General features: G+C 55.0%; 1 protein-coding gene across 9 annotated transcripts in view; it reads right to left on the reverse strand.

The window, feature by feature from the left end:
* CCDC57 (coiled-coil domain containing 57) overlaps positions 1–23,091 on the reverse strand; it is a 155,318-nt gene that overhangs the window by 113,723 nt on the left and 18,504 nt on the right. Inside the window, exons 1-5 of one of the 9 annotated variants that reach the window (XM_037810649.1) lie at positions 20,563–22,244; positions 18,930–19,133; positions 12,668–13,076; positions 7,993–8,101; positions 2,147–2,248 (exon numbers count right to left, since the gene is read on the reverse strand). In XM_037810649.1, the coding sequence (XP_037666577.1) occupies positions 2,147–2,248; positions 7,993–8,101; positions 12,668–13,076; positions 18,930–19,059 (750 nt within the window). In that variant the 5' untranslated portion in view covers positions 19,060–19,133; positions 20,563–22,244. The other 8 variants (XM_037810647.1, XM_037810648.1, XM_037810651.1 and 5 more) reach the window with 8 other exon arrangements.

Here is a 23,091-nt window from a genome sequence, read left to right on the forward strand (position 1 = left end):
CTTAAACGTCACCCATTCCCCTGGGTGTGAGCCCACTGCACCTGAACTTCTGACAAAGTGATTTCAGTTAACGGGTGGCCCACCTCACTCAGAATGGGTCTCAATCCTTTACTGGATCCTTTATAAGAGAATGAAATTCAAACCGAGAGAGAGAAAGCAACGGGAAGCAGGAAACGGAAGGTCACTGGAAGCAGAAGAGAAGGGAGAGGCCGGAGAGGCCGTCGTGGGCCTCGCCACGTGACAGAGGAGCCCATGGCCAGGGATCGCCGGCAGCCAGCCCCAGAACGCCAGCCTTTGGAAGGAAAGCGTCGCCTCGATGATGCCTTGATTTGGGCTTTTCCCAGCTCAAAACTGCGAGCCAATATATCCGCACTGTTTAAGCCAAACCACTGCCCTGCCTTTGCTCCAGCAGCCAGAAAACTAAAACCGTGTGTCCGTGTGAACCGCCAGCAGTGGCAGCGGCCAAACGTCTCCGCCTCTTGTGGAACTGAGATTTGTAGACATTCATTTTCTCAGTCACCACCTAAGGCTCAACAGCAGTTCCTGAAGGCGTCACGCTTCGTCCGCACCACGTGTGGCTGGTCTGGGGTGGGGATTTTAAGAACGGCTAGCGCTGCTGGGCGCTGACCTGAGTCAAATCCCAGCACCACCGCTGAGCGTTTAAATAACCTCCGATGATGAGGACGGTTGCTGCGCCCGACCGGACGCAGGCACAGAACAAAGCCCAGCACGGGACAGGCCTCATTTAGGAGCCGGCCGTCACTTTCATTCACAGAGCGTGTGCCGCGATGTCCGTGGGGGGCAGGGGTCGGATTTAGCCAACTCGCCTAGAGGATGGAGGGGATCCCACAGGGCTGCACCTTGGGCCTCCCTCAGCCCACCCCCTGCAAACTCCCCCCTCACAGGAGCACCCAAGGGGGCCAGCGGCGGACCCACACCTCACGCCTGCGCTCTGCCCTGGGCGCTCAGCAGTTCCCAAAAGCGGTCTTGGAAGATGCTTTAGTCTCCCAGCTGCTAAAACAGACACCGCACACTGGTTGGCTTGAACAGCGGGAGTTGGCTGGCTCACGGTTTCAGAGGCTGGAGGCTGGCTTCCTCCCGGGCGGCGTCCTGGGGCTGGCCAACAGCCCCGGGTTCCTCAGCTTCTCTGTCACACGGCTGCCAACTGCCGGCCACTCCCCGTGCTTCCCTCTGTGTCTGGTTCCCTTTGCCTATGAGGACTCCAGCCATCCTGGATGAAGGCCTCCTTCGTTCAGTTTGGGAACCTTAACGAGGAAAACCTTCCAAGGTCCTGGCCACAAATGGTTCCCACACGTCGGACCAGGGGACGGGATTCCACCCCCAACACAGGGGTCGCTGAGGGCCAGAGGCTGCTGGCTTCTGTCTGGCCAGGCCCAGCTCTGCCTCCAGGAGTTGGCAGCCCCAGTCGGGGAGGCCCCGGGCCACCACGGCACGGGGGCTCCCAGGGTCCAGGAGGGGCAGAGCAGGACTAAACTGGCACCCCTGGGAGGGTGGGGGTCTGTGCTGAGTGAGCTGGGGTGCCTGGCAGGGCCTCCAGCTGCTCAGAACACGGGCCAGCTGTGCACCGTCCACGGCGAACCCCCTGGACCGATACCCTGGAGGGGCCTGGGAGGCCGGGGGCAGGCCACTGACTACCAGGAAGGTACTGGTTCAGGTGTGAGCAGCAGCACTGGCTGGACAGCCACCCGGCATAACCATCGGGGCCAGCGGCAACCACCCTCCACCTGGACGCCACCCCGCCAGCTGCGTCCACTCCTCCTGCACACCCTCACCCCCTGCCTCTGGCACCCCCAACACCATCGCTTCCGCTCAGAGCTGTCCTTGCAGGAACCCCTAAGGGCAGCCTGGCAGTGTCTGTGTCTGCGGGAGAGACACGGCACGGGCCAGGGAGCCCGCGTCCAGTGGGGACAGGCCTAGGCATCCTGGCCGCCGCAGGCACTGAAGCCCGAGTGCGGGAGGGAGACCAACGGCCCCCTCACAGGCCTGTGTAGCGGGCACCCCAGCAGACGCTTCTTGTGCATCTTGCCAAGGCCCCCAACCCCGTGCCACAAGGGGCCGCACCCCCTAAAGAGGGGACCCCTACTGTGGGTAAGGAGGCCGCCCCGGCCCAGCCAGCCTCAGTTACCTTGAGCTCATGCGCCAGGCCCTGGCTGCGCAGGTGATCTGCCTGCAGGCGGAACTCATGCTCCCTCTTCTGCACTGCAGACTCAAACTCCAGCAGGAGCTCCTGCAACAAAGGGGGGTGGGGGGGTGGGTGGAGCAGCGTACCCCAGGAAAGCACGTCCTTAACTTTAACCACTCCTGTGGTGTGAACTCAGTGCAGTGGGACCCCTTAATGAGGTGACTTCAGTTAAGGGGTGGCCCACCTCACTCAGGATGGGTCTTAATCCTCTTACTGGATCCTTTATAAGAGAATCAAAGTCAGACACAGAGAGAGAGGAAAGAAGATGCTGAGGCACCGGAAGCCAGAAGAGAATGGAGAGGCCAGGAGAGCTGCCACATGCCTTGCCGTGTGACAGGAGTCCAGGACCAAGGGTCGCCAACAGCCAGCCCCAGACACCATCTTTGGGAGGAAAGCACTTCCTGATGACGCCTTGGTTTGGACTCTCTTTTAAGCCTCAAAACCATAAGCTAATAAATCCCCTTGCTGAAGCTGAACCATTGCACTGGTGTTTGCTCGAGAGCCCAGGAAACTAGAACCGAGGGTCTGCGGTGAGTGGACGGGGTAGGCCCCAGCCGAGACCGGGGACTCAAGGCAGGTGAGTGAGTCCGGAGGCAGCAGGCCAGGTGTCCCCAGGTGGAGAGTGTGTGGAGGGGCACCACACGCACTGATAGGGGAGGTCAGCGCAGGTATGCCTGCGGGGAGGGCGGGAAGGGCACGTGGGCAGGTGGGGACTGGCAGGCACCGGCCTTGGGCAGCGGGAAGGGGTGAGGGGCTGACAAACGGGCACCTCTCTTGGGCAATCCTGGGTCACAGCCACTGCCCTGCAGGTGCCTGGCTGCCAGGGGCCTGGGCGCGTCTGTGCCATTGGGCATGGAGGCCGAGCCTGCCCCTCCACCACCTCACACCGAGGCGACTGGGGCCAGCGCACCCTCCGCAACTGAATGTCCAAGTCACAGGAGGTGCAGGGGGTGTCCTCCCAGGGTCACCGTCTCTATTCCCCTCCGTCCTTTCCCAGACTGCCAGCATTTCTCAGATGTCCCAGAGCCCCTCCTCGCTTGCAGTCTGGGCTGGGAACGAGTCATGGAGAGCTCGCTGGGAGGCCGTCAAGGTTTACGGCATCTGTGATCTGAAGAGACGACCAAGGAAAGGGAAAGGCAGCCACAGAAGCAGAGAGCATCATAACGTATCTACCTGCCAGAGGCCTTGTTGCTGAAATATATGAAAAACCTACCAATCAATAATACAAAAACAAATCATGCAATTTTTAAAGAGTCCAAAAGGTGAACATACGCTTCACAGAAGAAGATGCGTGTGTGTCCAGCAAGCACACAAACAGCCCCGCACGGGCCAAGGGGAGGGAGAGGAACCACCAGGCGCTGCGACCACAAGCCAGGGCGGCTGAAACCAAAAGGACTGAGAAAATCTTGACCAAAAGGGGAAAGAGAGATGAAACCATATAACGTTTCAGTGGCTGACAGATCACAAATGGAGTTGAGAGATCATTCTGCAGGTTATTCTTATGTATTACACAGATATTCCTTTTTAGCTTTTAGTGTGTTAGAATAGCTGGAAGGAAAAGCCTGAAACTGTTGAACTGCAACCCAGTAGCCTTGACTCTTGAAGACGATTGTATGACTATGTGACTTACACGGTGTGACTGTGATTGTCAAAGCCCTGTGTATCACACTGTGGCTCACAGTGTATAGACGGACAAGTTAGAAAATGGGGACAAAAAAGTGAATGAATAAAAGGAGGAGATGGGGGAGATGGGATATTTTGGGTATTCTTTTTTACTTTTATTTTTATTCTTATTTTATGGGTTTTTTTTGAGTAATGAAAATGTTCAAAAATTGTGGTGATAAATGCACAACCATATGATGATACTGTGAATAACTGATTGTACACTTTGGATGACTGTATGGTACGTGACTATATCTCAATAAAATTGCAGAAAAAAAACAAAACAAAAAAACAAAATTTATGTCAGGATAACATAGCCCAGAGCAAAATATTAACAGAGTTAAAGAAGGTCATTTCAGAGTGATAATAGGGTCAATTCATTAAGATGACATTTTAAAAAAAATCACAAAATTATATGCATGAAATAACATGGCTATAAAATACACAAAGAAAAACTGTCAGGAAAAATAGTCAAATGAACAATTTAGTTGGAGATAATGACACCCCACTCTTTCTTTACTGATTCCAGAGATAAAAGGTAAAAGTCTATGTTATTTCAGTTTTTGGAACTTCGTGAACATTTTCCTTATGACCCCATATATGGTCTATGTAGCAAATGTCCAATGTGTATTTGCAAAGAATATATAAAATTCAGTTTTGGGGTACAGTGTTCTACAAATCTCAATTAGGTGTGTCTGGTAAATTGTTTTGCTCATGTCTTTTTTCTATTCCTATTCTTATTCACTTGTTCCGTCAGCTAAATTCAAGAGTTAAATCTTACCTATTTAATTAGGACAGTTTTAGTTCCCATTTCTATTTTTAGTTCTCGTAATTTGCTTTATATGTTGTGATTCTTAATTATTGTACTCATGAAAGCACTATGACATCTTATTTGAATGAGTATTTCAAAATGAGCTTTATTTCACAATGGTTATTTATGCCAGGAAATTGGTGTCCAAACTGTACTGTGCACAATAAGGTATCAATCAATATGTGGGGAATAAAATTTAGGAAACTCTAAAAAATAAAAAAGCCGTCTGGGAGCCTGTCACAGGCAGGGTGGGTTGGCTGCTCCGGGGACTCCCCAGTGTCAGAACGGGGTGCAGTGCGCTGCACGACCAGGATCCTCCGCCAAGCTCGCTGCGCACCACACCCTCCCCAGCAGCCCTCTGGAACATGGGGGGCCCTCACCTCTGAGGTCCCCACTGTCGAGTTTTCACAGGGCCCGTGGGGGGAGAAGCCACCATTCCAGACCCGGGGCCTGGTTAGGCCGACTCCGACCTGCCCTCCTGCCCCCAAATCTCACACAGACCTCAACCAGCAGTTGGGGCTCAGCTAGAGCAAAAGCCGCAGCCCCTTCCCCAAGACTCCCCTGCCTGCAACACCCCTTGCTCCCCACCCGATGCCCCTGCCCCCACCACTCCCGCGAGGCAGCAGGCAGCACGAGGTGCCCCACCCCGGCGGGGGGCGCGGGTGAAGTCGGGGTCAGACAGGCACAAACCCCAGGCAGGAGCAGGAGCGAGCGGGGCCAAGATTCCCGACGAGGCCACGAGGCCGCGGCTCCGGAGGACTCGATGACCGAGCGCAGGTCCCGAGGAGCCAAGCCCGCCGGGCAAGTCGAGAGCAGGGCCGTGTCTCCAGCCACCCGGGAGCCAGGGCCACACGCCTGCTGGTGGCTGCGACATGGCAGGCGCGCTCTCGGGGGCCTTGGAGAAACTGCACCGAAAGTGCAATCTAAACAGCACGTTTCGCTTCTTGTTCTTTGAGAGGCCAAGAGAAGCCCAGGGGCTCACCCAGCATGTAGTGGCATTGGGGTCTGAAAAGCATCAGCAGGTGCACAGCCCACGGCGTGGCGGACGGCGGCCCCCAGCACCCAGGCCCTGCCCCTCGTCGTGCCAGCAGGGGACCCCGTGGCTGGGAATGAAGCAGCTGAGGACCATGCTGTGCACACAAGACGTCTATCCCAGGAATGAGAAGCCAACCGCGGCGTTCAATGTCCACATCCAAACCCTGCCTCGCGGGCAGTTTCGCCCACCTCCTGGGTGCCCTTGCCCCTTGTGGCTCCTGGGGCCAGAAGCTCTTGCTGGCCACCGCCCTCTGTCCGCTCCTGCACATCCAGGGCTTGGCGCTGGCCGGCTGCTGGTGAGCCCCGGCAACCTGTCCCCCCCGGCTGTAAAACCAGCTCCAACTCAACCCATCCACTGGGGCGGCCAGCAGAAACCTCAAACCTCACCCGCCCAAGCCCCACTCCCGGTGCCCCCAAACCCCCCTGCACTGTGCCTGTCTCAGTGAGTGACCAGTCATCCCTCTCGGGAGCCCCTGAGGCCCACTTCCTCCAGCCCCGTCCACCCTTCAGCCTCCGGTGGGCTCCAGCTTCACAGCAAACCCAGAGCCCCCGCTTCTCCCCACTGAGGCCCACACCCTGTGGCCGTCACCACAGCCTGGCAGCCTCCTGGTCACCCACCGGCCCTGGCCAACAGTCTGCTCCCAGCCCCATGAGCAGACGAGCTTTTAAAAACCTAAGTTGGCTCCTGACTGTCCTCTACTCACAGCCCTCAGTGCTTTCTCATCTCACTCGGAGCACAGCTCCAGGCCTCATGAGGGGCGGCCCCGGGGCCCCCGCCGCCCCCACCCTGTCCCTCCCGCCCCGCTCTGCGAGGCTGCACACTGCCCTCCCTGCTCAGGCTGCCCCTGTGCCCCCACCGGAGTGCAGGCCACCCGCCCAGTGTAATCCCAGCCAGGGTGGCCACGTGGGCGCTGCGGCAAGCCCTGGGCCTGGAGGGCACCTGGCACGTGGCTCCAGTCAGTAAATGGTGTCAAACGAACGACTTAATCAATTTTCCCCCAGTGGCTCCTGACCCTGTGGCTGCTGATCAACAAGGAAAATAAATTTCTTTAAGTCCACAGTCTCCACCCTGCACATGTAATAAAAGTTGAACAGTTATTCAGTTATCATCATCTTATATTTCTGTTTTCAAAAGAAAAACCATATCCCCATTGAACCCGTCCTGTCTCTGAGAAGTCAACAATGGCCAAAGCGCCTGTGAACCCGGAGGCAGGAGGCCAGGAGGACGACACACGAAACCCGGCGAGTCCGCGGAGCCCCGGCTGGGGATGAAGACAGCGGGCGGCCGGCAGCGGACAGCGTGCGCCTGAGAGCCGGCCCCAGAGCCAGAGCCAAGAGCTGGATCCCCAAGAAGGGCCCCAAGAGTCAGCCCCCCAGGAGCTGGATGCCCGAGAGCTGCCCCCCGAGAGCTGCCCCCCGAGGGCCGGCCCCCGCTCAGTGGTCCGCCATCCCACGGGCTCAACTGCCCTGACTCCCGGCGGCAGCCCGGGGAGGAACCGAAACCCAGCTCCCTCCTCCCAGACGTCGGGGCCTCCCTGCAGCCGGCGCCGCGGAGTGAGGGGCAGGCGGGAGCGCGGGCAGCCACCTCCGGTCTGCTGGGGAGGACAGAGCCAGCGCTGCCCGGGCCTCGCGGCGCTCCTTAGTTGTCAGTGGCTCTGGAGCCTCGTGCCCAAGAGACAGCAAGGCCGTTACGGTGGCCTCCCTCCATCGCGCACCCCGGCTGGGCCACCCCACGCTGCGGCCACTCGAACCCGCCCAGGGGGACAAAGTGCTTTGTCCCCGAGAACTGCAGTACCGCCAAGAGATCCAAGCTGTGAGCGCACTGCGGGCCCCGCATCCCCTCTGCAGGCGGCCAGGGTGAGCAGTGGCCTGCTGGCTTTGTGCCGCGGTGACACACGGTGGAGACCAGGGGGCTTGGAGGCACCGTCGCTGCGTCCTGCTGATCCCACCGGCGCCGCACCTCCTCCCAAGACCCGCCCTGGGCCCTCCCGGCTGCCCAGGCCCCCGACGCGGTGCCACAGGGGGCACAACACGGCTTCGGATGCCGGGGGATCTTCCCAGCGTAGAAGAGGGCTGCCCACAGGGGCTCCGCACAAACAGTTTCCGAATGACGGAGGAGACAAGCCCGAGAAGGAGACGGCGTCGCTCAGACCGGGAGGGCGGAGACGGGCCCTGCACACCCCCGGTGTCGCGGCGGCTCTACACTGGTGTGAGCGGCCCTCGCTCCCTCCCCGGCTGGCAGAGGCGGCGCTGGCGAGGGCTGGATTCCTGGTGCATATACCTGTCTCTGCAGAGCACGTTCCCCATCGAGCTCCTGGAGTCTTCTCTCCAGGTTCCGCTTCAGGTTTTCGTTCTGCTCCCGAAGGTGGTCGATCTCCACGTTCTTGGCGCTGTTGATGGTAAAGCACGGCACTGAGCCCTGTGTGGTGGGCTTCCAGGGGCGGTGGGGGGACCCAGGGGGGAGCGGGACGTCCGTCCCCACCCAGCGGCAAGGAGGCCATACGAGTCACAGCTCCACCGCACTGAGCCCTGTGTGGTGGGCTTCCAGGGGCGGTGGGGGGACCCAGGGGGGAGCGGGACGTCCGTCCCCACCCAGCGGCAAGGAGGCCATACGAGTCACAGCTCCACCTGCACCCGGAAGGGACAGGGGCCGGCAGGGAGTCGGACACCCACCCCACCGGGCCTGCTCCACCTGAACAGGTGACTGTCTGCAAAGGAGAAGAGCAAATAGGAGCAAGAATCTCACAATGCCCAGGAAGCCATTGAAAATCACTCGTCATACAAAGAAACAAGAAAATCTCAACTTGAATGAAAAAAGAATCAACAGATGCCAACATGAGATGCATCAGATGTGAGAATTATCTGGCAAGGATTTTAAAGCACCTGTCATAACAATGATACTTCAATAAGCAATTTAGTGCACACTAAAACAAATGGAAAAATAGAAAATCTCAGCAAAGAAAAAGAAGACATAGAAAAGAATGAAAATTTGCAAACTGAAAAATACAACCAAAATTTAAAACTCACTGGATGGGCTCAAGAGCAGATGAATATGACAGAGGAAAGAATCAGAGAACGTGAAGAGAACATTGGAAATCACCCAGCCTGAAAAACAGAGAGAACAAGGACTGGGAAAAAAGAAGACTGGAGCCTCGGGTCCTCCGGGAAATAACAAAACATCTAACACTCCTGTCCTTGGAGCCCCAGAAAAGAAGGAGTGTGGGACAGAAAAAGTATTTGAAGAAATGATGGCTGAAAACCCCCCAGGTTTGTCAAAAACAACAGGCAAAAGATTTGAGGAGACACTTCACCAAATACAGGCATACCTCATTTTACTATGCTTCATTTTACTGTGGTTCGCAGATGGTGCACTGTTTACAGATTGAAGGTTTGTGGCAACCCTGCATCAAGCAACTCTATCAGCGCCATTTTCCCAAAGTACATGTTTACTTCATGTCTCTGTGTTATGTTTTGGTAATTCTCACACTATTTCAACCTTTTTCATTATTCTTATATCTGTAATGGGGATCTGTGATCTGTGATCTCCGATGTTACTATTGCAATTGTTTTGGGGCACCCCAAACTGCGCCCACATAAGATGGTGAACGTAACAGATAAATGTTGTCTGTGTTCTGACTGCTCCACCAATCGGCCATCCCCCCGTTTCTCTCCCTCTCCTGGGGCCTCCCTATTCCCCAAGACACAACAGTATTGAAATTAGGCGAATTAATAACCCTACAATGGCTTGTGAGTGTTCTAGTGAAAGGAAGGGACCCATGTCTCCCACTTTAAATCAAAAGCTAGAAATGATTAAGCTTAGTGAGGAAGGCGTGGCAAAAGCCAAAACAGGCCGAAAACTAGGCCTCTTCTCCAAACAGTTAGCCAAGTTGTGACTGCAAAGGAAAATTCTTGAAGGAAATTAAAAGTGAATACATGAATGATAAGAAAGTGGAACAGCCTTATTGCTGACATGTAAAGTTGTGGTGATCTGGATAGAAGAGCAAACCAGCCACGACATTCCCTTAAGCCAAGGCCCTAAATCTCTTCAATTCTAGGAAGACTGAGAGAGATGAGGAAGCTGCAAAAGAAAAGTCTGAAGCTAGCAGAGGTTAGTTCATGAGGTTTAAGGAAAGAAGCCGTCTCCATAACATGCAAGTGCAAAGTAAAGCAGCAAACACTGATTTTGAAGCTGCAGCAAGTTACCCAGAAGACCCAGCTATGAAAATCGCTGAAGGAGCTACCTGAAAGAACAGATGCTCATTCTACACGAAACAGCCTTCTGTTGGAAGATGCCACCCAGGACATGCATAGCTGGAGAGGAGAAGTCTACACCCAGCTTCAAAGCTTCAAACGACAGGCTGCCTCTCTTGTTAGGGGCTAATGCAGCTGGTGACTTAAAGTTGAAGTCAATGCTCATTCAACATTCCAAAAATCCCAGGACCCTTAAGAATTATGCTAAATGTACTCTGCTTGTGCTCAATAAATGGAACAACAAAGCCTGGATGACAGCACATCTGCTTACAACATGGTTTACTGAAGATTTTAAACCTGCTATGGAGAACTATTGCTCAGAGAAAAAGATTCCTTTCGAAATATGACTGCTCACTGACAATGCACCTGGTCACTCCACTCTGATGATGTACAGTGAGATGAATGATGCTTTCCTGCCTGCGGACACAACATCCATCCTGCCGCCCATGGGTCAAGGAGTCATTTTGACTTTCAAGTCTTATTCTTAAAGAAATACAAGTCGTAAGGCTATACCTGCCAAAGATAGTGATTCCTCGGATAGATCTCAGCAAAGTCAATTGAAAACCTTCTGGGAAGGATTCACGAATCTAGATTCCATTCAGAATATGTGATTCACGGGAGGTGGCCAAAATACCAACATTAACGGGAGTTTGGCAGAAGTTGGTTCCAACGCTCGTGGGTGACTCTGAAGTGTTCAAGACTGCAGTGGAGGAAGTGACTGCAGATGTAGTGGAAACAGCGAGAGAACTGAACTAGAGATGGAGCCTGAAGATGAGACTGAATTGCTGCAATCTCGTGATAAAACTTGAACAGATGAGGAGTTGCTTCTTATGGATGAGCAAAGAAAGTGGTTTCTTGAGATGGAATCTACCCCTGGTATAGATGCTGTGGACACTGATGAAATAATGGCAAAGGATTCAGAATATTCCATCAACTTAGTTGAGCAAGCAGTGGCAGGGTTGGAGAGGACTGACTCTAATTCTAAAAGAATCACACAGCATCACATGCTACAGATAATCTTTTGTGGAAGAAGAGTCAACTGATGCAGCCAACTTCATGGCTATTTTACTTAAAGGAATGTCCACAGCCACCCCACCCATCGGCCGCCACCACCTGATGAGTCAGCAGCATCAACCCATGGCACAATACTCCTCGGGCAAAAAGACTGCAACTTGCTGAAGGCTCAGATGATGGTTGGCACTTTTTAGCAATAAAGTATGCTTTAATTAAGGGCTGTGCAGTGTTTTCCAGACTTACTGCTATTGCATGCTTAGACTACAGTGTCTTGTAAACATGACTGGTATATGCACTCGGAAACCAAAAAAATGCATGACTTGCTTTATTGCAATATTCACTTTATTGTGGTGTCTGGAACTAAATGCCCAATATCTCCAAGGTGTGCCTGTTACATAGAACATTTTTTTTTCAGAAATGCTTTCACACTCCTGGAAACAGCTACGAGAAAGGACACTGTTCCTTTACGGAGGACAATGTGGCCCCCGCCCTCCGAGCAGAACCCCATCCCAGCAGGCTTTTAAAGGTAAGGCTGGGGCCAGCCTGGATGCCACGGGTGAGAGGATGTCAGCCCCTCCCTGCGCCAGCAGAGGCTGACCCGTGGCCAAGCCCCAGCTCTTCTCCCTGGTGACCTGTGCGGAGGCTGTGAGTGGACGGCCTCACAGCTCGGGTGCCCTGGCCATGGCTGGGATGGGTGTGGGATGGCGTGGAGTCGGGGCCGGAAGAGGCTCTGGAGCAGCCAGAGGCACCTGTGCTCCCTGGGGCAGGGGCCCCTGTGTCAGGAAGCCCAGAAGCTACGCCTGTGGGTTGTTTCACACCCGCCTGAGCTGCTGCAAGAACGCCCACAGCTGAAGAGGGTGGCCTGAGGAGCCTTCTGAGGACATGGGCACTGGCTGGTGCCAGGGAACATTTCAAGGAACACACTAGAACTAGATGTCCTGCCGGGAATAGGAGCCAAAAACAGACTGTGACAGATGCAAGCAGAACAGTGTGTACCTGTAACTCTCCCAGGGAGCGCACTTCTGCTTTCCCGCTCGCCGTTTCCTGCACATCTGACTTTCTACCCTAATAATATATTACATTTGCGATTTTTAAAATTGCTTAAAAATGCTGTGCACATAAGGCATGGAGCAACATGAAAAACTATTCAGGATCTTGTTTATGAAAAAACCTGCAGGATGCTCTTATTTTTGTGTCTCCATGTATACACACCACACACAGAAGGAAAAAAACTTCCAGAAGGATCCGCTCTAGTTGTTAACATGTGACACAGTGAACACATACTGCTTCTGCCATCAGAAAAGAGGCGACATCGGACCCTTCCGTGTAGCCTCCTCATCCGACCGTCCCACCAAGGCCCTCACCCCAGGCCGGCCCGAGGGTTGTGGAAGGCGCTCCTGGCCTGGCCTGGGGACAGCAGGGGGCCGCCCGGGCCTGCTGTGCAGTGGGCGCACAAACACCTGAGGGTCTTGAGCTGACCTGCCTAAAATCAGCTCATTCAGTTACGAAATTAATACATGTTTCACATTATTAGGTAAGCTCAAATATGTGTTATCAAAATAATACATGCTGGCAACTAACGAAACAATTCCAAATACTTACAGCACTCTCCAGCAGTTTCGGAAACAGCCACCGAGTGGCGCTGTCGCCCACACGCCCCCGCCCGAGGCCGCCGGAGCCGCGGCCCTTACCTGAGCGCGCGCTCCAGCTGCAGGCGCTGCTCCTGCGCCCCGAGCCCCTGCCGCCGCCGCAGCTCCTCCGCCCGCGCGGCCTCCGCAGCCAGCGCGCGCCGCAGCTTGGCCGCCTCCACCTTGAGCTCGCTCACCTCGGCCTGCCGGGCCTCGTCCAGCCCGCGGGCCCGGGCGAAGGCGGCGTCGTAGCGCTGCAGCTCGCGGTCGCGCTCCTCCAGCACCCGCAGGTTGTAGAGGAAGTCCTCCTGCAGCCGCCCCAGCTTGGCGCGCGCCTCCTCCAGCCGGCCCTGCGCGGCCCGCAGCGCGGCCTCCTGCAGCCGGGAGCGGTGCTCCTGCAGCGCCCTGCACTCCTCCTCCTTGCGGGCCAGCAGCTCGCTCAGGGCCTGCTCCGGCGGCGGCATCCCGGCAGCTACAGCGGAGAGAAGGTGGGCGCGCCCCGGTGAGGCCTCCCACCTCCCTCCGCGGCCGTCCCACCCTGGGATCCCAAGCAGGTCGGCGGCGGCCCTGGGCCAGGCAGGAGGCGTGCGGGCGCCCCCGCTTCTGAGAGATCACCGCCCGGCAGGTGCAGAGGGAGCAGGGGACGGCGAGGGCACAGCGTGCTCACCCCGCAGAGCAGCTCTTCAGAAGAGCCCGGGGAAGGTTCCCTCCACTTGGCCCAGGCTGCCTGGCCCTGCAGCCCCCGGCCCTTCCCAGACAGGCTCCGACCTGGAGACTCCCAGACCTGAGAGACTCCTCAGGAAGCAAATACTTTTGTAAAACACAATAAAAAATAAAATGCTAGAAAAATGGAATTTAAAAAAATGAAGACACAGCCTCCAAGCCCACCGTTGGATCCCTGGAGCCATGCTGCTCTCCCCCCGCCTGCCTTACGTCCTGGGGAGGAGTCCACGGCCCTCTCAGCAGTGGCCAAACCACTCGCCCAGAAGGGGGGCTCTGCTCCCCGGGAGCCTCCCCAGCGTGCTTGTGCTTGTGTCCTAGGAAAGGACAGAGGGGCCCTCCCCAGCCCCCCATATGCCCGCAGGCCCTGGAGGCAGGCAAGAGTCCAGCCCTCATCTGTGGGGGCCGCCCTTCCCGGCCAGAGCTTCCAGGAGGGCAGGGGCGGGGTGGGGGGCTCCCAGGAGGACACCCAGTCAGGGCGTTTGTGCCTCGTTGGGTCATTTTCTGAGGGTCCTCTCTAAGGACACGGCACTGTCTGCGGGTCACGGGCACGACAGAGAAGCTTCTGGGGAAAGGCAGCACCTGGGGCAAACACTCCGAAGGTGCTGTGGGGGGCCAGGCCAGCGCCCCACTCCTCGAGGATCCCCAGCACATGCACATTGGCCCCCGTCAGCCAGGGCAAGCAAGGCCCCCAGGGCCCTAACCCCAGAGCCGCACACAGGCCCTGCGGAGGGTTTTCTTTACGTTCACTTCAGAACAGCAGCCACTTTCTAAATCACCACACACACCACTTCCCAAAGACATGAAGTTCATTTCACTCCCCAAATGGCTAATAACAAAAACCAACAACACATGAGCTACACAGTCAAAACTATTACTACAACATCTCAGCAAAAGAATTAGAAAAATTAAGAGAAATTGTTCAAACAATGTGGGCCACTGCTTGGAGAATCCCAGCATATTCCTTCAGGACTAAGAAACTCTAAGGATGCTTCTTACAGGAGAGTGGGTGTTGGGTGCCAGGATTCTGGGTACTGGGATGCTGGGGTACTGGGGTGCAGGGATGCTGGAGTATTGAGGTACCAGGGTACTGGGTGCTGAGGTCCTGGATATCAGGATATGGGGTGCCAGGGTACTGGGGTGCTGGATGCCAAGAACCTTAGGTGCTGGGTGCTAGAGTACTGGGGTGTCAGGGTGCTGGGGTGCCAGGGATGCTGGAGTATTGGAGTGCCAGGATACTGGGTGCCTTGGTGCTGGGGTGTCAGGATATGGGGTGTGGGGGTGCTGGGTGTCAGGGTGTCCAGGTGCCCAGGAACTGGGGTGCTGGGTGCTGGACAAGGGGAAACCCCTGCTGCTCTCTGAGCAAGGGCTCTGTAGCAGTGCCCCCAAAGCTGGGAGGGCTCAGAACGCAGAGAGGGGTCTGCTGCAAAGGGTGGGCTAGGGGCAGGCATAGGGGGCGACAGCATGGAGGTGCAGGACAAGGGCCAGACGCCCAGCCCAGGAGGGACACGTGAGCTGGTCAGCTGAGGGGGGTGAGCACAGCCAAAGGGAGCCAGGACGGCTGAGGGGGGTCAGGACAGCTAAGCAGGGTCGGCTGAGAGGGGTCAGGATGGCTGAGTAGGGTCAGGACGGCTGAGTGGGGTCAGGACGGCTGAGGGGTGTCAGCTAGGGGAGCAGCGCTTGGCTAACTGGACTTGGGAGAGGAAGGAAACAGAGACAGCTCGCGGGACCACCCTTGCAGGGTTTGGAGGACCCCTGGAGGCCGAGAGCCGCCCCCGCGTGCCCGCTGTGCCGCCTCCTGCCCTCCGCAGCCCTTCCCACCCAGGCCAGTGTGGTATGGAAGGAGGCAGGTCCCAGGGGTGGGAGGGGGCAGGCACGATGCGGCCTCCGCCTCAGGGACTGGTAGGGGGTTGGGGGGGTAGCTTTGCTCCCCATGGCCCCTCCCAAACTATTTCTCCTTCTCCTGCTGGCCCCAGAGCCCACCACCCACAGCTCCCAAGTGCTGGGGGCTCTCGGACCCCGGGGCCTCCTCTCCCTGCCTGGCACTTGGGGCCAACCACAGGGCACGAGAACACGCATGCAGAGCCCACGTGGCCCCAGGCCTCCTGCCCTTGGCTCCCAGGCTCTGGCCACACCATGACAGCCGAGCCCAAGAGATCCGCGCATTCCGCTCGCAGCCACCACCCTCGTCCTTCAGAGTCAGTTAACCTAAAATAATTTCTCTTTAAATATTTTAATGCACTTATGAATGAATCATTTTGAAAAAACTTAAAATTATAAGGGGCATTTACCTTTAAAAGTTTTGATCTGAGTTAAAATGAGTTGCTGGCTGTGCTGGTTTGGGGCCCTGATCTTTCAATCCATCCCTGTGGGGACAGATCCCCCCTCCCTCCCACTCAAGTGGGTCTCAGTCCTGTACTGCAGCCCCTTCTGTGAGTGGAGAGAGAAACACCCAGAGAAGCAAGAAGGACCCAAGGAGCTCAGAGAGCCACCGAAGCCACAACAGGAGAGGAGGACAAGCAGACGTCACCGTGTGCCTCCCCACGTGCAGAGGAGCCTGGACGCCAGCGGCCTCTGCTCAGAGAATGTGCCCTCTGGTTGACTTAGAACGGTAACTTATAACCTACTAACTCCCCATTATTAAAAGCCAGTCCATTTCTGGTATACTGCATTCTGCGGCTTTAGCAAACCAAACAGTGGCCTCAAATTAATTGGACTCCAAGTGTCTCCCGAGTTGGCAGCTCAGGAGCTGTGGTCAGACATGGAGACCCCAGGCAGGTCCTGAAGCCCCTCGAGCTCCCTGGACCCCCATGCCTGGGACACAGACGGCACGAGACAGACATGTGCTGCTCTTCAGCTGCAGCTGCCACTCGACGCCCAGAGCAAACGATCCTGAGGCAACACAGAGCTCCTGGACACAGTACACGTTCTTAAACTTGCTTGTTTCACCACTTCCCCAGTACCACCAGGCTCCAGGCGGAGGTCGAGCCACCGGGGACACAGCGGCAGACAGTCGGGCGAGGTCCCTGCGCCGATGGGGACCAGGGGGAAGCAAGGGGACCACGGCAGACCCAAAAGAGGCTACACCAACAAGTGCAGGAAGGCGCCGGAACAGGGCCTCAGGAAGGGGCCGGGGGTGTCCAGGGAACCACTGCTGAGGGGGTCCAAGACGCCGTCTGCACGTGGCCCCAGCGCCTGGACATGGGGGACAGCGTGGCAGCATGGCAGCAGGGAAACGGAAGTGGCGGGTAGCAGGCCTCTCCCGTGGGGGCTGACCGACGCCTCCCGCACATCAGGGTGCCCCTAGGGGAAAAGTCGGGGCTGGGGCGGCACGTCCTGCTGCCTGGTTTCCTCAACAGAAACGTTGCATCGACGTGGGCCGCGCAAGGGCTGCGCACACTCGCGGGGAGCAAATGGGCCGCAGCAGCCCCGGGGGCGGGACACTCGCGTTCCGTGGGCATCCAGGCCCCCAGGCCCCCAGGCGGGGTGGGGCTGCGGCTCTCCAGAGACGCACGCGGAGGGCTCAAGGCCACGGCACTCACCCGGGGGACCTGCTCCGGGCCACGCATCCCAGCGCAGCTCAGCCTCACGCAGCCCCTTGCCGCGTCGCTTTCCCACGCAGGGACTGTTCTGCCCCAGACCTGCCCACGCCCATCCTCAGGCACAGCCCACGCAGACGCCGGGCAGGGCTGGCCTCCCCCTGAAGCGCGTGTCCTTCACGTCAGGTCTGCAGGACGCTGGGCACGGGCTGGCCTCCCCCTGAAGCGCGTGTCCTTCACGTCAGGTCTGCAGGACGCTGGGCACGGGCTGGCCTCCTCCTGAAGCGCGTGTCCTTCACGTCAGGTCTGCAGGGCTCCGGGCAACCCCTTGAGAAAGCTCCCAGGCAGCCTGGCTCTCAGCCCCCTTCTCCAACGGACGCCCTCCAGGGTGCCCAGCGCAGAGGAGCTAACGGACTAACAGATAAACGTGTTGGCGACTGGCTCCCCCTCCCTCCTGTCCCGAAGGCCGACCTCGTGAGGCCCCGGGTGTTAGGGTCGGTGCTCGCTGCTCCTCTGCCGCCCCCCCCACCCAGCTGCCCCGTAAATCCCATCAAGGATGGCCCTGAAAGCCCCGAGGCCAGTGCACACCCGCTTTAAACAGCCCGGCCAGGCAGCAGACGGCCCCAGCAAGCCCCTGGTTTTCAGAAGGAAGGACCAACCCAATTTCCGGGGAAACTGTGGGAGGGGGTCTGGGGGAGAGAAGACCCTGGGCCCCACGGGCTGGAGCCCGAGATAGTCCTCAGGGAGGACAGGGGCCGGGACACACCGGGCAGCCCTCGGCCGCTGCTCGTTTTCTCACTGATAAATCCTGATCTTTCCAACCCTTTTATCTAGTGGGGATGTTGTAACTTCATCTATAAGGTCTAAAAAGCATTGGGAAATCTCTCAGCTCAGGAGATGCAAATAACTCCTCGTGAAAGCCACAGTTTCCCACAGACAGGAAACATCCAGGCTCCAAATATACTTACAGACCGCAGAGGCCGCCTTCCAAAAGATATACCACATTAGCAAATGAGACAACGACCACAAGAAGCACTTACGCAGCCCTAACCTAAAGCCAATCCTCGATTAAAGATGGAGTGTGCCCCTGGTTTTAAGAGGATACTGCAGATGGCGAAACTGTCGGCGCCCGCAGCAGCTGTCATGCAGAGCACCGGGCGGCCTGGGCAGAGCAGAGGGCTCACGCCCGAGGCCAGGCGCTCCGCGCACTGGACGCAGCGTGAGGACGAGGCTTACAAAGTGGTCCTGCCGAGTAGTGAGGACTCTGAAGACATCTTTTCATAAAGTCATGACAGCCTCAAGAGACAGCCAGAGCTGGAAGAAGCACCCATGGCCTGAGAACCTCTCAAGAGCTGACATCCTGCATATGAGAAAGACAAAGGATGAACCTCCACCTCACAACAGATACAAAAGGGAACTCAAGATGCATCAACCACCTACATATAGGCGCTAAAACCGTAAGACTCTTAAGGGAAAACATAGGGAATGCAAATCTTCAGGAGCTTGTTTTAGGCAATGAATTCTGAGATATGACATCACAACACAGGCAGCAAAAGAAAAAATGGATAAACTGGAGTTCATCAAAATTGAAAACTTTTCTCCATCAAAGGACATTATCAAGAAGGTGAAAAGACAAGCTACAGAAAGGGAGAAGATTATTTGTAAAATTATATATCTGATAAAGGTGTAGCACCCAGAATATACAAAGAACTCCTGCAACTCAACAGCAAAAGGACAAACAACACAATTAAAAAATGGGCAAAGGGCTTGAATAGACATTTCTCCAGAGAAGAAACACAAACGGCTGATGAGCACATGAAAAGATGCTCAACATCAGCCATGAAGGAAATGCAAATGAAGGAAATGCAAATGAAAGCCACGAGATCCCATCTGACACCCACTAGAGTGGTTATTATTTAAAAAATAAATAAATAAAAAGGAAAATAAGGGCTGGCCAGGATGTGGAGGGACCGAAACCCTCACACAATGCTGGTGGGAGTGGCACACGGTTCAGCTGCTGTGGAAGAGAGTTTGATGGTTCTTCGAAAAGTTAAACGTAGACTCACCGTATGACTCGGCAATCCCACGAAAGCAGTGAGGGTGGTGCAGGGCAAACAGGCGCACGTGTCCTTGCGCACGAATGCTCCCGGTGGCACCACCCACAGCCGAGGGGGAGGCGACCCCCGAGGCCGCCATCCCACGACAAACCGCAGTCTGTACACACCCGCATGCAGCGGAGCACTCGCCAGCTGGAACAAGGACATTCTCCCCTGAAGATCAGAACATGATTAAACGAGAGGAAGGGGGAGCAACAGACAAGATGGGATTCAACAGAGGATTACAGGTGCTGAATCTTTACATGAATTTTTTTTAGACACCAGGGCACTGGAATAGCTAGAAGGAAATAACTGAAAAGACAGAACTGTAACCCTGACATTCTTTGAAATTTGCTCTATAGCTACTCATTGAATTGTACTTTGAAAGTTATCACTTTTCTGTATCTATCTTGTATTTCAAAATAAGGAAAGACCTGAAACTATGGGACTGTAACCCATAGCATTCTTTGAAATTTGCTCTCTAACTACTTGTTAAATCATACTTTTAAAGTTATCACTGTTCTGTATATATGTTAAATTTCACAATAAAAAAATGAAAAAAATAAAAAGGAATGAAGTTCTGATTTGTGCAACAACGTGGATGAACCCTGAAGACGTGATGCCAGGTGAGAGAAGTCAGACATTAAAGGTCACAAACTGCATAATTTATGTGCAATTCATATTCATACAAAATATCGAGAGGAGGTAAATCCATGGAAACAGAAGGCAACTGGCGGTTGCCAGGGAGGGGCGGGAGGGGTGGGGCGCGGCTGCTGCAGGGGCGCGGGGTCTCCTCCAGGCGGGACGGGGGCTGCACCTGTGTGAAAGCACGAAGAGCCACCGACTGTTCCCTCTAGAATGGCCAGTTTTGTGTTCTGTGAATTTTTTCTCAATTAAATAAGAATTAAGACACTTATTTTGTAGGAAAAATGTTTTTTAAAATATTGAAAGATACCCCTTCAGTAAAAAAAAAAACTGTATTTCAATAAGAGAGTTTTGTCTTGGGCCACAAAAGGAAAGCAAAGCACAGGGCGAGTCCCCAGGTGATGTGGAAGGAGCCGGAGGGAAGACGAGGGCCCCGGGCACCAGGGGCCCCACAGCCTTGCTCAGCAGAGACCCCTCCCTCCAGCAAGCACGTGGCAGCCACTGGGTCCTGGAAGAACAGGGAAGCAAAGTGAGCTGTAATTCTGCCTGTTTAAGGGATCATCTATCAGAAAATCAGAGTAAAGCAAAATCCAAGATGGGCCTGGGGTTACCTGATTGTCAGATGCGATGGTGGAATTAAATCACATTTCCGTTTGGCTGACTAAATTCACAGCAATTTTTTTTTTTTAGATTAAGCATTTCATTGCTACTTAATTGAAAAAAAAGCATTACATGACCCCAACAAAACACAAGCAGCTAAAATCTCTAAAATCTACACCAAAGGACAATTTGAAAAGGCTAGCGAGTCACCAGCAGACACCCGGGAACCGACACATGGGCGCCATGATCTGCTGGCCTGGCCGCGCAGCGGCTCCCTTCACAGCCGATCCTTCTGGGGCTTCCATCAGCCACCAACACTGCCAGCCTCGCCAATTCCAGTGCAGAAGACCCTCCCTACCTGGGAAAGGAAAGCCGTCCTTCCGGGGCTCCTCCAATATGTTCAGTGAGCTTGACTTAGGAAACGTTTTTGTGGGAACTGAAGTCCAGGGTGGCTTAACCAATCTGCACTCGGCACACAAGACTCAAGCCGGTGCCCTGCGGAACCCCAACACTGCTGCGTGACGGAACGATGGGCCTGTCACCTGAGCCTTTACTCCCTTCCTTCGCTGCCTGCCAAAGAGGAGTCACAACCATTATAACCCAAAACTCAGGAGAGTGGAGCAGACGAGGTTAACCCCAGCATGGCGATGTTAACTGCAGCAGGGTGAGGGGCACTCACACTGGGAGGGCAGACCATGCTTCTTAATTTAGATTCAAAAGTGAAAAATACACTTGCCTAAAAACAGAACAGAGAAGGGACTAAAATGAGAAATAAAACGGAAGAGAAGTTGACTCGACTTGAGGGTAAGAGTTTAGATTCTGCTGACTTTTAGAGTCATATGAATGTTGTACATATTAAAAAATAAACAAAATTCCTAAGGACTCCAAATGGAATACGAGCAGAAACAAGTGAGCCTGACTTTATTACAAATGAATAACATAAACACCCTAAAGTAACTTTGGAAAACAGTGTTTTGACAATATATGCTAAGGCTAAAAACAAAAATAACTGCACACAAATATTACACTCCAACTAGTATGTTTTTCACAGGCATATGGGCTGGCAATTCTGAAACTACTTGATGTGTATCCTACGGTTGAGCAAACAAATAAATACTGAGGACAATGGGAGCCAGGTATAGAGAATGAATCGCAAATAAGGTAGGGGAAAGTAGAATGAAGCCTGTTGTGAGGCACTGGAATTGGAAGAATCAGAATAAACTCATGGATTCTAACACATACAGGGATACAGACACAGATGTGCGTGGTGGACACAAACACCTACGTCCGGGCTCTGTCCAGGGAGAAGGCATGACACCCCAGCAGCAACGAGTACACCCAGCAGCAGGATCTTGGTTTCTAAACACCATCCCCAACTGATGGGAAACAGGGCTCCTTAGAGAGTGGCCGATTCCAGGGCTGGGCAAGAAAAAGCACAAGATGCGTCTGGAACATCTTGTGGTGCCAGAAAGAAAGGAAATGCTCAAAAAGGCTGGGGACATGACAACTTGAAGGGGTTCCCAAGGGCCAAATATGGGACCAAATATGGGTCATTTTGAGCAACACAATAAATGACAGCAATAGATTATAGCCCATGGAATAAGAATCTATGAGCATATACTAAGACAGAAAAATAACTGAATAATATAGATAAAGGAGAGTGAAAGGAAAGTTTTTCCTTACAGAATTCCAACCAATAAATGTGGAAGGAATGATGGAAATAGAAAATCACCTTTGGGCACATACCACATTTCAGACAAGACTCACCTATGGATGCTAAAACCAGTGGTAGAAAGCATGGTTGAAATGATATCACATGATCTCAAAGTGTCCCCCGAACAAATACAGGACATTTATTTACAAAGGTAAAAGTAGATACTTTACAATCGAGAAACCTGGCAAACACCACTTTAAACAAGCCCAGTATGGTGGCAACCCTGCATCACACTGCTTCTAACAGGATGCACTAGGAAGGACACGATTTTGAAGTTTTTCTTACTAAAAATACGTAACTTTAAACTAACCAAGAGGAAACATGGGGCAAATGCAATTGGGGGGGGGGGCATTCTATAAAATTACCAGCTAGAGCCCTTCAGAAACATCGAGGTAAAGACAGACCAAGGAGCCATGCAGGTTAAAGAAGAAACCGCAGCAGCTAAATGCGAGGCAGGATCCTGGGTTGTGCCAATGTATTCTGCCAATGCTGGTGTCCCAGTTCGTTTTTGGGGATCTGGCAAAAGGTACACAGGAATGTACTGGTTTTGCTGCTGCTTCTTCTTTTTTTTTTTTCTGTAAGTCTCAAAAGAAAAAGCCTGGAGGCAGACTGCCTGGGTTTGAATCCCTCCTCTGCGCGCGCTTCCTCGGGTCATGGGAAAGGCCAAACAGCTAAGGCGCTGGGAAAGCACCCGGGCCTGGGGCAGGTGCCCTGGGGGTCGTCGCTGCCAGCGAGCACCCGGGTCTTGCACCCCCGCGCACCAGCACAGGGACTGGCAGCGAGGCCGCCGCGAGGGCCGGGAACGCCAACGCGAGTCGCATCCCCGGGCACGACCCGGACCAAGCCCGCCGCAGCGTCTGAAGAGCCCCGGTGTCGCGGGGGACAGCCGGGGCGTGGCCGCGGGGACCAAGGCCCGCGCCCGGAGCTCTGCGGGGTCAACACCCACGCGCCCGGGTCCCCCGCGCCGGCGACGCGCTCTCCCGCCGCGCCCTCCCGCGTTCCCCGCCCAGGCCCCGCGAGCCGGCCCCGCCGCGTCTCACCCGGAACGCCCGCCCCGAGCGGCTCGCAGCCCCGCCGCGTTGCCATAGCGACCCGGTCCGCCCGCCGCCGCCCCAGCCGCGCTCGGTGCAGCGCTCGCCGCCCGCCGGCGGGAAACGCGAGCCCCGGCCCCGC

The sequence above is a fragment of the Choloepus didactylus genome, chromosome 18, assembly GCF_015220235.1.
Source record: "Choloepus didactylus isolate mChoDid1 chromosome 18, mChoDid1.pri, whole genome shotgun sequence".
NCBI classification, from domain to species: Eukaryota; Metazoa; Chordata; class Mammalia; order Pilosa; family Megalonychidae; genus Choloepus; species Choloepus didactylus.